General features: G+C 41.8%; 1 protein-coding gene across 16 annotated transcripts in view; it reads left to right on the top strand.

Annotated features, from left to right (window-relative positions):
• C3H11orf65 (chromosome 3 C11orf65 homolog) overlaps window positions 1-15,631 on the top strand; it is a 213,110-nt gene that overhangs the window by 78,326 nt on the left and 119,153 nt on the right. For 11 of the 16 annotated variants that reach the window (XM_055273027.2, XM_063636501.1, XM_063636508.1 and 8 more), the window contains 2 exons: window positions 3,117-3,287; window positions 10,485-10,540. In XM_055273027.2, coding sequence (XP_055129002.1) covers window positions 3,117-3,287; window positions 10,485-10,540 — 227 coding nt within the window. Of the gene's footprint in view, window positions 1-3,116; window positions 3,288-10,484; window positions 10,541-13,289; window positions 13,467-15,631 lie in introns of those variants that run through there. The other 5 variants (XM_063636498.1, XM_055273023.1, XM_063636503.1 and 2 more) reach the window with 1 other exon arrangement.

Here is a 15,631-nt window from a genome sequence, read left to right as displayed (position 1 = left end):
CTCACTGTTATAGCCCTACCACCCGATACAGTGTCAGCCTATGAATGCTTACTGTGTACCAGTCGTTGTTCTAAATGCTTTACATAGATTTACACTTCTTTTTTTATTATTATTATTAAAAATTTCAGCTGGGCGCGGTGCCTCATGCCTGTAATCCCAGCACTTTGGGAGGCCAAGGCGGGCAGATCACGAGGTCAGGAGATCGAGACCATCCTGGCTCACACGGTGAAATCCCGTCTCTGCTAAAAAATACAAAAAATTAGCCGGGCTTGGTGGCAGGCGCCTGTAGTCCCACCTACTTAGGAGGCTGAGACAGGAGACTGGCGTGAACCCAGGAGGCGGAGCTTGCAGTGAGCCGAGATCACGCCACTACACTCCAGCCTGGGCAATAGAGCGAGACTCCATCTCAAAAAAAAAAAAAAAAAAAATTTGGGCTGGGCGCAGTGGCTCACGCCTGTAATCGCAACACTTTGGGAGGCTGAGGTGGGCAGATCACAAGGTTAGGAGTTCGAGACCAGCCTGGCCAATATGGTGAAACCTCGTCTCTACTAAAAATAGAAAAATTAGCTGGGCGTGGTGGGCTGTAGTCCCAGCTACTTGGGAGGCTGAGGCAGGAGAATCGCTTGAACCTGGGAGGCGGAGGTTGCAGTGAGCCGAGATCACATCACTGCACTCTAGCCTGGGCGACAGAGCGACTCTGTCTCAAAAAAAAAAAAAAAAAATTGTAGAGACAGGTTGTCCCTATTTTACCCAGGCTGGTCTTGAACTCCTGGGTTCAAGGGAGTCTCCCTCCTCGGTCTCCCAAAGTGCTGGGATTGCAGGCATGAGCCACCATCCATACCCATCCCACATGGATTTATGCTTCTAAACCTCTCAAGAATGCTAGGAGGAAGTAGTGTTATGATTTTTTTTTTTTTTAACAGATAAGGTCTCGCTCTGTTACCCAGGCTGGAGTGCAGTAGTGCGATCATAGCTGACTGCAGCCTTGAACTTCTGGGCTCAAACCATTCTCCTACCTCAGCCTCCCCAGTAGCTGGGACTACAGGCATATGCCACTGTGCTTGGCTATTTTTTTTTTTTATTGTTTGTAGGGATGGGGTCTCACTGTGTTGTCCAGGATGTTCTTAAACTTCTGGCTTGAAGCGATCCTCCTGCCTTACCCTCCCAAAGTGCTGGGATTATAGGCATGTGCTACCACACCTGGCCCTGATTACCATTTTAAGGAAGAGTTCAGTGAGGCCCAGAAAGGCTAGGTTATTTAGCAAAGATTATGTAACACAGAACCAAGATTCACATCCAGATAATTCGATACCAGAGTCTTGCTCCATATCACTACTATGCTGTTTCCTAATCAATGAGTGTTGAATTAATAAATGAGTACAACTTCATAATAGGTGACCCTTTAAAGTGGCTACCAATGTAGATCTTAAAATAAATACCAAAAAAAGTTTTGATGATCTTGGTAAGGACTACTAACTTCTCTCTAGTTACTCAGCTCATTATCAGTGAATATATTATTTTATGTGCTCAGATTAAGACAGGCAGTGCTGCAGAAGGAGGCTGAATTTAAGACTAAGGGTCTGAATACTTGCTTTCATAAGTATTTACTGCTGCATGATCTTGAACAATTTCTTTAAACATTTTTAAAATTATTAATTGAGATGAGGATCTCTCTGTTGCGCAGGCTGATCTCAAACTCCTGGCCTCGAATGATCCTCCTGCCTCAGTCTCCAAAAGTGTTGGGATTACAGGCTTGAGCCACTGTGCCCAGCTTTGAATGATATTTTAACTTCTCCAGGTCTCAGTTTCTTTATTTCTAAAAGAGGAATAAAAATAGCTGCCACACACATATACACCATGGAATACTATGCAGCCGTAAAAAATGATGAGTTCATGTCCTTTGTAGGGACATGGATGAAACTGGAAAACATCATTCTCAGTAAACTGTCGCAAGGACAAAAAACCAAACACCGCATGTTCTCACTCATAGGTGGGAATTGAACAATGAGAACTCATGGACACAGGAAGGGGAACATCACACTCCGGGGACTGTTGTGGGTTGGGGGGAGGGGGGAGGGACAGCATTAGGAGATATACCTAATGCTAAAGGACGAGTTAATGGGTGCAGCAAACCAACACGGCACATGGATACATATGTAACAAACCTGCACATTGTGCACATGTACCCTAAAACCTAAAGTATAATAATAAAAATGAAAAATAAAATAAAATAAATTATTTCCATAAAAAAAAAAATAGCTGCCACAAATGGCTGGGTGTTTTGTTTTGTTTTGTTTTGTTTTGTTTTGTTTTGTTTGAGACGGTCTTGCTCTGTCGCCCAGGCTAGAGTGCAGTTTCGTGATCTCGGCTCACTGCAACCTCCACCTTCCAGGTTCTAGCGATTCTCCTGCCTCAGCCTACCAAGTAGCTGGGATTACAGGGGCTCGCCACCACGCCCAGCTAATTTTTGTATTTTTAGTAGAGACCGAGTTTCGCCATGTTGGCCAGGCTGGTCTCGAACCCCTGACTTCGTGATCCACCTGTGTTGGCCTCCCAAGTTCGGTGATTATAGGCATGAGCCACCGTGCTGAGCCTGGCTGTGTCTTTTTAAAAAGAAATAAGAATGTATGAAAAGTACCACGCACAAAGAAAAGGTGTCTGTTTTCCCTTTACCTCTTCCTCTCTTTCCTTTTTTCACTTTCCTTCCCTCTTTATCTGCTATTAGCCTCTTGATTTTGTAAAATTTACTTAACTCCTCAAGGATTTATTTCCTCACCTATAAAAATGAGTAGGTTAGTTATTTGGTTTCTAAGACCCTTTCCACTCTGTAATTCTAAGATTCAGCAATTTAATAACCTAGTTTTTCTTTGTGTCATAAAAATGCAACTTACTGAGGGGTGATTTTAAGTTAGTGTGGTTGATTAAGTTGCTTTTTCCCCTAGAAGATCCCATCACATAGATCTTGGTTTAGATGCATCTGAGTTATATAGGAATGAAAACTTTATTCAATATGCAAATAGTTTTAATATGTAAATAGCAACAATATATATTGCTTGTATCTACTTGTAATCTTCTATTTCAAAAGATTTACTTCTCTTTCCCTTTCCCCTATTTAGGTACTACTCGGGAAGTCTGGAGGCTAAGTCAACACATCGTGAAACTCTAGGACTAATTCACACTGCAACAAAGGGGCTGATGAGAGCTTTTGAAGATGGGGGGATAGATTCTGTGATGGAATGGGAAGTGGATGAAGTGCTGAACTGGACGAATACACTGAACTTTGATGAGTAAGTACATGTTACTATTCTTGGGGAACAAGGGCAGTCGTCATATTTTTTGTCTAACATTTCCCATTTCCATGTTGAATCTTGGGGCCACAAACAATCTTCAAAGAAAAAAAAACCCCAGTATCTATTATTTGTCTAGAAGAACTGAAAAAAACATGAGGGGTAAAAAAATGAATGATCCAAAAATAGTACACAGAAAATTAGACTTAGGGCTCTTTATTCTTAGACTTTATTTTTATGCTTTAGTCTGCTTTGCTTTTTACTTTGGGATTTAGAAAAAAGGCTAAGAGCATGAAATTAATACTACAAAGGTTTTCTTTCTTCTATATTCCCTAACCTTTCTGTATGAGACACTAAAATGTTATAAGTTTTCAGTGATATACTATGGCCCTTAGAAACATTTTTAAGATTTCTTATGTAGGGGAAATTTTAGAATATTTAATGTAGCCCCATTAAGGAAATGCAATCAAAACCGTAATGAGGTACCACTTCACACCTACTAGGATAGGTATAATTAGAAAGATAGATAATAACAAGTATTTGCAAGAATGTGGAGAAATTGGAACTCAAACACTGCTAGTGGGAATGTGCAATGGCGCAGCCACTTTGGAAAGCAATCTGGCAGTTCCTTAAGTGGTTAAACATAGAGCTGGCATGTGATCCAGCAGCTCCACTCCTAGATATATACCCAAGAGAAGGGGAAATACATGTCCACACAAAAACCTGTGCATGAATGTTCATAGCAGCATTATCATAATAGCAAAAAAGCAGAAACACCCCAAATGTCCATCAGCTGATGAATGGCTAAATGAAATATGGTAGATCTATACAATAGAATATTATTCCACAATAAAAATTAGTGGGCTGGGCATGGTGGCTCATGCCTGTAATCCCAGCACTTTGGGAGACCAAGCAGATTGCTTGAGCCCGGGATTTTGAGACTAGCCTGGGCAACATAGCGAGACCCCATCTCTACAAAAAATCAATAATTATTCCAGGTCTGGTGGTGCATAACAGTAGTCCCAGCTACTCAGGAGGCTGAGGTGAGAGGTTGTCTTGAGCCAGGAAGTAGATGCTGTAGTGAGCCATGATCACACCACTGTACTCCAGTCTGGGTGACAGAGCGAGACACACACACACAAAAAAAAAATCCAAGTGTAGTGGCTCATGCCTGTAATCCCAGCATTTTTGGAGGCTGAGATGGGACAATTGCTTGAGCCCAGGAGTTTGAGACCAGCCTGGGAAACATAGTGAGACAGCGCCTCTATTTAAAAAAAAGAAAGAAATTAAGTTCTGATCTATGCCAAAACATTGATGAGTCTGCTAAGTGAAAGAAGCCAATCACAAAGGATCACGTGTTATTTTATTTATATGAAATACCCAGAATAGGCAAACCTATAGGGACAGAAAATAGATTAGTGGTTTCCTGGGGGTGGAGAATTAACTGGAGGGAAGGGGTGGTGGTGGCTATGGGGTGCAGGGTCTCTTTTTGAGGCAATGAAAATGATTGAAAATTCATTGTGGGCCAGGTGCGGTGGGTGGCTCACGCCTGTAATCCCAGCTCTTTGGGAGGTCGAGGCGGGTGGATTGTTTGAGGTCAGGAGTTTAAGACCAGCCTGATCAAAATGGTGAAACCCTGTCTCTACTAAAAATACAAAAGTTAGGCGTGGTGACGGGCACCTGTAACCCCAGCTATTGGGAGGCTGAGGCAGGAGAATCACTTGAACCTGGGAGGTGGAGGTTGCAGTGAGCTGAGATCGCGCCATTGCACTCCAGCCTGGGCAACGGGCAAAACTCCATCTCAAGAAAAAGAAAAGAAAAGAAAATTCATTATGGTGGTGGATCCACAACTCTGCTAATATTATACTAAAAGCCACTGGATACTATACTTTAAATGGGGGAATTGTATGGCATATGAATTATATACCTCAATAAAGCTGCTTAAAATGTTCAATATTTACTCAACTACAATAAAGAATGTGGATACCGCATGAAGAGGCAGAAAAATTTAAATGAAGATGGTGTAAGTAAAGAAATGTAAGAAAACAGAAGAAATCAGTAAAAGTGAGATAAGAAAATGGGGTAGGAAAAATCAAGTTAATGGTCATTGAACAATAGAACATGAAAAAAAGAAGCCAGAGGAAGCAGGGGAGAGAATAATGATGCAAGGAAAGATAAATGAAGAAAAAGGGGGAAGAATGATAAAGACAAAGGAAAATCAAAACAAGAATAAAAGAAAAAAGAAGATACTGATGAGAAGGGTAGATCAGAAAATAATAAGGAAAAGATAAAAAATAAAGGACTAAGTGTCCATAGTAGATGCTTTAAAATATTTTTAAATAAGAAGAAATTGCTATGATTCAATAACCCCAATATTTTGTGCAGACCTGAGTCTTGAGATTCCCTATAGACAGCACATCTGTAGTTTCTGGGACACTGAACAAATGCAGATGGTAATAATGATGCAAGAAATGACAGCCAAACAAAGGAGCTGCAATGCCTTGCCTTTACTTTTCTTCTTAAGAGTAAAAATTGCTGGGTGGAAAAGAGAGGGAAGAAAGGGAAAGAGAGGTAGGAGAGGTCCATTTTGAATGAGTTTCCCGGGACTGGATAGAGAATTTTCTCAGGTGAGCTTTTGAAATCCTGCTCTGCCTTTCTCTTGTACCATTGGCTGATTCAAGCTAAGGGCCGGCAAACAAGTACAAAAAATTGATACCGGATATTCTATATTCTGTCATTACTGGAATATACAAAGAATAAAACCATTGAGTTCAAAGGGAAGAAAAAATAGGCATCTCGGTCCACATAAGACTTTCCCCGCCATCATCCGCTGAGTGATAGTAGGTGAAGTCTTAATGGCTTCCCTTTAAAAAACAAAAAACAGGCCGGGAGCGGTGGCTTACGCCTGTAATCCCAGCACTTTGGGAGGCTGAGGCGGGCAGATCATGAGGTCAGGAGATCGAGACCATCCTGGCTAACACGGTGAAACCCTGTCTCCACTAAAAATACAAAAATTAGCCCGCCAAAAATTGGCAGGCGCCTGTAGTCCCAGCTACTAGGGAGCTGAGGCAGGAGAATGGCGTGAACCCGGGAGGCAGAGGTTGCAGTGAGCCAAGATCTGCACTCCAGCCTGGGCGACAGAGCGAGACTCCGTCTCAAAAAAAAAAATAAAAAAATAAAAAATAAATAAAACAACCGGGCGAGGTGGCTCACGCCTGTAATCCCAGCACTTTGGGAGGCCAAGGAGGGCGGATCTCGAGATCGAGACCATCCTGGTTAACACAGTGAAACCCCGTCTCTACTAAAAATATAAAAAATTAGCCGGGCGTGGTGGTGGGTGCCTGTAGTCCCAGCTACTTGGGAGGCTGAGGCAGGAGAATGGCGTGAACCCATGATTCACACCATTGGGAGGCAGAGCTTGCAGTGAGCTGAGATCGTGCCACTGCACTCAAGCCTGGGTGACAGAGCGAGACTCCGTCTCAAAACAAAACAGAGCAAAACAAAAAAACCCAGGATAAACCAGTAAGACTTGAAGCAACTTCTTCATAGCATATAGGAGTGGGATGGATATACCTAGCTTTCAGATGATAAGAGCAACTGAAAATTTCCATTAAAAAAATACAAATACCTTGCTTCCAAGTTATGTATAATTTCTGTCAGTTTATCTTCTGAGTTGAGGATACTCATAATTTTGTACCAACATGGACTCTTAGCAAGGTTTTACATTGAGCCTTGAACAACAAAAATTTCAGATGAAATTTCAAATGTGATTATCTGGGTATATTTCAGTAGCACTACTTGGCCACAAGCACTGATTATCTCAGTAAGACCAAACTTTGCAAAGGCCTTCCCCTAGCTAACTGCAGAGTTAGGCATAAGCCCCTTCCTTCCAGCACATTTATGGTCTCCACGGTCTACTTCCCCGTTTGACCTTTGTAGACCTCTAGATATTTGTAACCGGCTTGGTGACACCTTGTTTGATGAAAATTTAAAAGTCTTTGACATTTGTCCCCCCTAGAGAATTGGTCCCCCGTAATTCCTTGGAAAGTATCCTTCAAAGTCTATGGACATTTTTCTACAGTTGGACAGTTAGAATGGCATAAATGCCTTGAACACTGATATTTAGTGATAACAACCAGTTTCTCCCCAAAGGCTTTTGTGCTAGTCCATTATGACAGACCGATGCTCTCCTGAGATGAAGCCGTGTCCATCTTCAGATGCGTACTGCAACTATTAACCGAACATTGTTATTATCATTTGGAAGAATGGATAGAGCCAGTTTCACTTCTGGACTCGAACACACTAATGAGTACCGTTGCAAATTCCTGTATCCAGAGCTATGTTGCTGCAGATGTTTAGAACCCAGAACAATCCCCACATCACCATCACGGAGTTATGCACAATGCCACAGGACAGCTACCGTGGCTCTTGCTGGCATTCATCCAGTGGATATTCAGATGTTCCTCTTCCAGGATCGTCATGTTTTTCAAACAGCAAGTGAATTTTGACATACCTATTAAGCAATCACCAGCTAGAAAATATTAAATAATTTCCTGATATTCTGTTGGTGAGAGCTCTGTGCCTATGTCTGTTACGGATAGTTTCTATATCTGAAGCTGCTCCTTTGATTTCTAAGATATGTAATTTTGTGACCTCTCTGGCTAGGGACTTTTTCTGAGTTCTTAAAGTGTTAAATTTGTAATTTAACAAAGGGATTCATTGTAGACTCCACACACACTTGATTCTGTAACTATTATCTAAAAATTTCCACAAATTTCTCCGTGAGAAAGATGAGTTCTGTGATATAAACAGCATGGTAATGGTTTCATCAGACTTGCTTCTATGTCTGTAAAACTTATATTTTTGTAAAACTTAGGTTTCTTATCAATTACTGCTGGTATGTTCTTTATGAGAAGTTCTCTCTAAAATAATGGAATAAAAGTCATGTGCTAATCTTGGATAAAGCAGGGACAGTGATGGGGCCTAGCTATGGTATGTGTTTGTGCCCCAGATTGTCAGGGCTCAGCACAGTATCGATCAAGGTCTTTTATCTTGGTTTCTTGATGATGGAATGAAAGTCTTTTCTGTGTATAAATCCAAGCAAGCAGGATGAGTCATTATAGTGCTCCTGAACAACCACTGAAAACACAAAGTCTGCTAAAATTTAAGGTCAAACCAAACTGGATTGCCTACTGAGAGATTGTGGAAGGAGTTTACACCACCTGCTCTTGTCCTGCATCCTTTCATTTAAGTCACCCAGCAGTATCCTATTGAAGGCCATTGAAGAAAGTTCACAGAGCACCAAGGGGTAGCAGTAGTGAGAAGGAGCCAAATTCAGACACAATATCTGATTGTAATTAAATACTGTTGGATAGGCCAAGTGCAGTGGCTTACGCCTGTAATCCCAGCACTTTGGGAGGCCAAGGTAGGTGGATCACTTGAGCCCAAGAGTTCAAGACCAGCCTGGGCAAAATACTGAGACCCCATCTCTACAAAAAATTAAAAAGTTAGCCCGGTGTGGTGGCATGCATCTGTGCTCCCATCTATTCAGGAGGCTGAGGCAGGAGGATCACTTGAGCCCATGAATTTGATACTGCAGTGACCCATGATGGCACCAGTGCACTGCAGCCTGGGAGACAGAGCGAGACCTTGTCTTTATAAAAATAAGTATTAAATACTGTTGGAAGTATATACCCTCCTACTGCAAAAAACTTCAGGAGCACAGGGTTGACAGAAGTAAAAATAATTCAAACGGAATAAATAATTAGAAAATCAGTGTCACTTTGGGAGGCCGAGGCGGGTGGATCACCTGAGGTCAGGAGTTCGAGACCAGCCTGGCCAACATGGTGAAACCCTGTCTCTACTAAAAATACAAAAATTAGCCAGGCGTGGTGGCAGGCACCTGTAATCCCAGCTACTTGGGAGGCTGAGGCAGGAGAATCTCTTGAACCCAGGAAGCCAAGGTTGCAGTGAGCCAAGATCGTGCCATCGCACTCCAGTCTAAGGGACAAGAGCGAGATTTCATCTCAAAAAAAAAAAAAGAAAAGAAAAAAATCAGTGTTTTCTGAATTACATGACAATTCTTTTTTTTTTTCTTTGAGCTCTCACTCTGTCACCCAAGCTGGAGTTCAGTGGCACCATCTCAGTTCACTGCAAGCTCCACCTCCCAGGTTTTAGGCCGTTCTCCTGCCTCAGCCTCCCGAGTAGCTGAAACTACAGGTGTGCATCACCACACCTGGCTAATTTTTTGTATTTTTAGTAGAGATGGGGTTTCACCGTTTTAGCCAGGGTGGTCTCAATCTCCTGACCTTGTGATCCGCCCACCTCGGCCTTCCAGAGTGTTGGTATTACAGACGTGAGCCACTGCGCCTGGCCAATTACGTGACAATTCTAATTCTCCACCTCTCTGTGCTAGCTTCCTTTCAGCACCTACTGTAACCAAATCCTGACCTGATTTTTTGATTTAAGTGGGTGCAGTTGTAAAGGCAGCTTAGGAAAGTGGGATATGGAGCCTAAGGTGAAATAAGTCTTAGGAAACCTGGCTCTTGGTGCTTTCCATCATCCTCACAGAAGGTTGTACCTTGTCCTTCCCTATTCCACCTCTTCTCAGGCAACCCTCGTCTCTCTATGTCAGTCTCTGTTCAGGAGCTGAGGTGACAGCTGCATTTGCCCCAGCTAAATGTATCTCTTATGTGTTCTGGACACTGCAAAGACAGCACTGCTGCTCTAATGACCTCAGAAACCAGATGCTTTAAATTTCCCTTCATATATCAGAGACAGTGGGTCTGGCAATCCAGAACAAAGGAGAAAGTTTTTGTTGTTGTCCCCAGGAGAGTTTTCTGCCCATGCTTTAAATCTAGATATTATTAACTAACATCTTAGTAAACACTCAGCTGAGGACATGTTTTTTCTGGAAATAACAGGATAAAATGAGGGGTCATGCTAGAGGGAGGTGAAAGGACACTAAGTATGGCAGATGGTGGGCACCATTTTTATACCTCCTTCAACTCCTTGTCCTGAAGGTTCTTAGCTGGATGTGAGCTGCTAGGAGGTGGGAAAGTCATGAGAATTACACATGGAGGCTAGTGAACATGCCATCATTAATCTAAGATTTCTGAAAAGTGGAATTTTAGAAGTGGTCTAAGTATGTACTAATGAATCGATTTAATTTAATGAATCCTCATATAATGTGCTTAGGTACATTGCCAGCTGGAAGGAAATTGCTACAAGCAACTCTTCGGCTAACTTCAAAGGTACGTGATTTTTAGCAGTACTTTATAGGAAATTCTTATGAACAAAAAATACATTCCACACACGTATTTCTAGGCATTTAACATTTCAGTAATCTGCATAGTATATAAATTTAGATGCATTTGTCAAGTCATTTTTACCTTTGCATGTAAGATTGTTATTTGGGAATAGAAGGAAATGTTCTATATTATTTAAGTTTGAATAAAATGATTTTTAAAATATGAATCTTTTTTTTTTTTTTGAGACGGAGGCTCGCTCTGTGTCCAGGCTGGAGTGCAGTGGCACGATCTTGGCTCACTGCAAGCTCCGCCTCCCAGGTTCATGCCATCCTCCTGCCTCAGCCTCCCAAGTAGCTGGAACTACAGGCACCCGCCACCATGCCCCACTAATTTTTTTCATTTTTAGTAGAGACGGGGTTTCACTGTGTTAGCCAGGATGGTCTTGATCTGCTGACGTTGTGATCCAACTACCTCGGCCTCCCAAGGTGCTGGGATTACAGGCGAGAGCCACCACGCCTAGCCAAAATATGAATCCTTTTTTAAAAGTTACTGGTCAGGCACAGTGGCTCACACCTGTAATCCCAGCACTTTGGGAGGCTGAGGCAGACGGATCACTTGAGGTCAGGAGTTCGAGACCAGCCTGGCCAATATGGTGAAACCCTGACTCTACTAAAACTACAAAAATTAGCTGGGCGTGGTGGCAGATGTCTGTAATCTCAGACACTCAGAGGCTCTGGTAAGAGAATCATTTGAACAGGGAGGCGGAGGTTGCAGTGAGCCAAGATTGCACCACTAAACTCCAGCCTGGGTGACAGAGTGAAAAAAAAAAAGTTACTTATAGTTTTAGTAATGATTTTTCATGAGCAGACTTCACTTGGCAAAATAAATGCCTCAAAATGTTGAAAATAGTTTTTAGGTTCTAGGCCACTATTGTTCTGCCAGTAGTTAGCAGTACTGAAATGCTGAAAATAAAAGCCAGCATATTGAAGAAGGGTGTCATCAACCCCAGAAACGCCAACAATTTTAACATAGCCAAAGCCTAATGATGGTGTATGAGTTCTGTCCTACTAGCAGATAGGAGAAGCAGTAAAGCAAAGAGGTTAGGATTGTGGAGTTTTTTGTTTGTTTGTTTATTTTTGTTTTTGTTTTGAGACAAGGTCTCACTCTGTTGCCCAGGCTGGAGTGCAGTGGCCCGGATCTCAGTTCACTGCAGCCTCTGCCTCCCAGGCTCAAGCAATTCTTCCATTTCAGCCTCCTGGGTAGCTGGGACCATAGGCACACACCACCATGCCCAGCTAATTTTTGTATTTTTGTCAAGACGGGATTTCGCCATGTTGCCCAGGCTGGTCTTGAACTCCTGGACTTATGTGATCTGCCCATCTTGGCTTCCCAAAGGATTGTGGAATCTTGATTCAGAGTGCCTGGGTTTGATTTTTGGCTCCACTCTTTACTGACTATATGATCTTGGGCAAGTTACTAGCTTAGTTTCCTCACTAGTAAAATAAGAATAACAGTAGTACCTGGCACATAGGTTGTGAGACAATGAGATAGTCATGCACAGAGCTTAGAATAGTGCCTATCTCATAATGCATACTCCATTAATATGAGCTATCCTTAGCATTAACCGATCCACCTATTTCCAGCTCATTGCCACCCACTCAGCCCAAGTTGCCTTCACCCCTCTACAGGCTTCTGCAATAGCCTCCAAACCAATGCTTCTCCATTCCCTTCTCTGCACAATAGGTAGTGATCTTTTACAAATTTAAATCAGCACAGAGACCCAGCACAGTGGCTCATGCCTGTAATCCCAGCACTTTGGGAGGCCAAGTTTGGAGGATCACTTGTGGCAAAGAGTTCAAGACTAGCCTGGGCAACATAGAGAGACTCTCACTCTACAAAACATAAAATGTCAGCGGGGCATGGTGGCATGCACCTGTAGTCCTTGCTACTTGGGAAGCTGAGGTGGGAGAATTGTTTGAGCCCAGGAGGTGGAGGCTGTGTGATTGCGCCACTGCACTCCAGCCTGGGCAACAGAGTGAGACCCTGTCTCAAAAAAAAAAAAAGGAAACAATATAAATTACTGAGTTAAAAGAGATTACTGTGAAAAGAAGGAAAGATATAGGATGGTAATTGGAAGGAGCATAAAAGCTAGTGAAAATTATTTTAAGTAGTGGAGATTTGCATAACTGAAGCCAGTGAAGGTGATACATTGAAGATGTTGGCATTGGAGAAGAGGAGAATGTGTGTCACTTCTTCAAGAGAAGATAAATCCAGAGCAGATTTAGAAACATGAGCTCTTGAGAGGAAAAGGGCATCTCTCCCTTTGTGAATAAAGAAGTTAGCTAATAGTTACAGAGCACCAACTAAATGCCAGATGCTCTAAGTTCTTTATATGCACTATCACATTTAATTCTTGCAGGAATATGATGAGGTAGGTGGAGTTACTATCCCCATTTTACAGATGAGAACACTAAGACTTAGGTTAAATAATTTGTCCCAAATTACACAGCTAGATATTAGTAGATCAGACCTAAAACCCAGGTCCTGCAGAGCCTTTTGTAGGAATGGACAGTGATATGTGGGAGTGAAAGTGGGATGAACTCAGAAATTTGGGGTATTTCTGGTTTCAGATGAAGATATTTGCTTTAAGAGTGATGAAAAGGAATGTGGAACAGATCACCACACAGTAGCATTTTGAATGAGCATCTTATTATATCTGGTATCTTTCTAATCGTTTGTCGCTTCTCTTTAGGATTCAGGTTTAATCAAGCACAGAAAAACATATATGACTATGGAGGAGATATATCAAAGATGCAAATGGGAATACCAGATAATACTTACTATGAAAATATTTATCAAGAACCAAATGTAACTAGATTAACACCTGATTCTACTTATGGACTATAAAGTACTTTATTTCTATTCTGAGTTATAGCCTTTTGAGCCCTCTATCCATCAGTTATAGCCAAGAGATAGTGTATTCCGACTGGAATAACTTGTGTATATATTCTGGGCACAGAATCTAGCTCAGTTAAGTAAGGAAGATTGAGCAGAAATAGAACACTGGACTGAATACAATGATCCTGGCAAATATAGAAATTATTCCTAGTATTCTGAGAAACTGTAGTATTCTAACAGTCACACTTAAGTAAAGAGACTACATTTAGGTGCAAGAAGCTTCAGACTGATTATTTTGCATGTTTACTTGAGGCATTTAGTGCATTCATGGAAGGCAGAGCTCTCGGTCCCTTTATCCCATATCCAAGTGTGCCTTGCTTCTTCAAACCCCCCTCCCACTTTTATCCTCTCATTACTCCATTTTTTTCTTCACTGAACCTTTTTTCTTTCTTCCTCTTGATTCTCTCTGCTTACTCATTCTAGTTTGTCTTTGCAATTCTCAGTTTCTCTCACACTTAGTTACTGCCTATTTTATGTCATAGTTATTTCTTTCCTTTCTTTTATAATGTTCCTTATCTTTCCTTGTTTCCATTTTTCTCTTTACTTGCTTTCATCAGTGTTGCTCTTTTTTCATTTTCCTTTCTAGGTCATTCCCCTAATCTCAGTTTTTTGGGGCCTACGATTTGCCTTCACTACTCTGCGTGCAATACAACTCTTTGGATTCCCATTCCCTTTCTTCCAGGTTAGAGCAGTGAATTAGTTTTCTATCACTGCATAATAAATTACCCCAAGACATAGCAGCTTAAACAACAAACAGTTATTATCTCATTCAGTTTCTGAGGGTTAGGAAACTGGGAGTTGTTTAGTTGGGTGGCTCTGGCTTGAAGTCTCGCAGGAGATTGCAGTAAAGATTTTGGCCAGGGCTGCAGTCGTCTGAAAGCTTGACTGGGTTGGAGAACCTGCCTCCAAGATGGCACACTTGAACAGTTGTTGGCAGGAGGCCTCAATTCCTTGATACTTAGACCTCCCCATAGGATAGCTTGAGTGGCCTCATAACATGGCTGAGCAAGCAACCTGAGAGAGAGAGAGAGAGAGAGAGCAAGGAGGAAGCCACAATGCCTTTTAAGAACTAGTCTCAGAGGCCACACACCATCACTTCTGCTCTATTCTATTAATTAGAAATGCATCAAGTCCAGCCTGTACTTATGGAGAGGGGAATTAAGCTCTATCTCTTAAAAGGAAGACTATCAAAGAATTTGTGAATACATTTAAAATCAGCACAAAGAGAAAAGGAACAATCTTAGTGATTCCTTTCGAAGGAAACCATAAGACAATGGTACAGATAGTTTATTTAGGAGATGATCCCAGAAAGCACAAATTAGAAATTAGAGAATTAGAAATTAGAGAAATTAGAAATTTGAGAAAGTGACACAGGAAAGGGAGAAAAGCCGAAAAACATTTCTGTTAAGAATGGGTTGGTTATTGCTGTGGGTATCCAGACCTCAGTTTGCTAGGAATGCTCTGAGGAACCATACAGAATGCACTTCAGAATTTTCCTAGTAGTGGACAGAGAAACCAGATATTTATCTACCAGCATGAGGAGCCAAACATGACCAGGTAGCAATCATAGCCCTAGGTTCAGTGGAATCCTTATTGTGACCTCCAGGGGAACCATTCCCTCACTGGATACAGGGAGGATACATGTGTCCAGTGGCTACATGGACTCAGTTCTGCTGAGTCTCAACTTGTAGGAACAAGAAGCACAAATTCCCAAGGGATCGCTGAGAGTAGTGGTGAGAGGGGCCAACCTAATTTCCATCCCTTGGTTCTTGGACCCATATGTCATAACACTATTTAAGTTATTTAGACAGAGCACCATATAATGGCCCTTGGTTCAATGTATATATCACATCCTGGAGGAAAATGCTCCAACCTAGCTGCATGTCATACTTAAGCTAGAACCTTAGGTTACTCCTTAACAGGCCAGTTTAACATTCTGATAGTTTCTGGATTGTGTGGCATATGATAGGACTAGTGTTTTCCATGGTCATATACTCTACTCATTTTTTAAATTCCTTTACTGTAAAATTGGTCCGTTGGTCAGAAAGCCCATAATAGTAAATCATGCATTTTATAGGTCCTTAGATAGTGGTTCTGATAGAGCCACCATGGTCAGGAAAGGCAAATCCATACCTG

Source organism: Symphalangus syndactylus, chromosome 3, assembly GCF_028878055.3.
Source record: "Symphalangus syndactylus isolate Jambi chromosome 3, NHGRI_mSymSyn1-v2.1_pri, whole genome shotgun sequence".
NCBI lineage: Eukaryota > Metazoa > Chordata > Mammalia > Primates > Hylobatidae > Symphalangus > Symphalangus syndactylus.
Note: the sequence above shows the minus strand (reverse complement) of the source record. Positions and strands in the feature narration are given on the sequence as shown.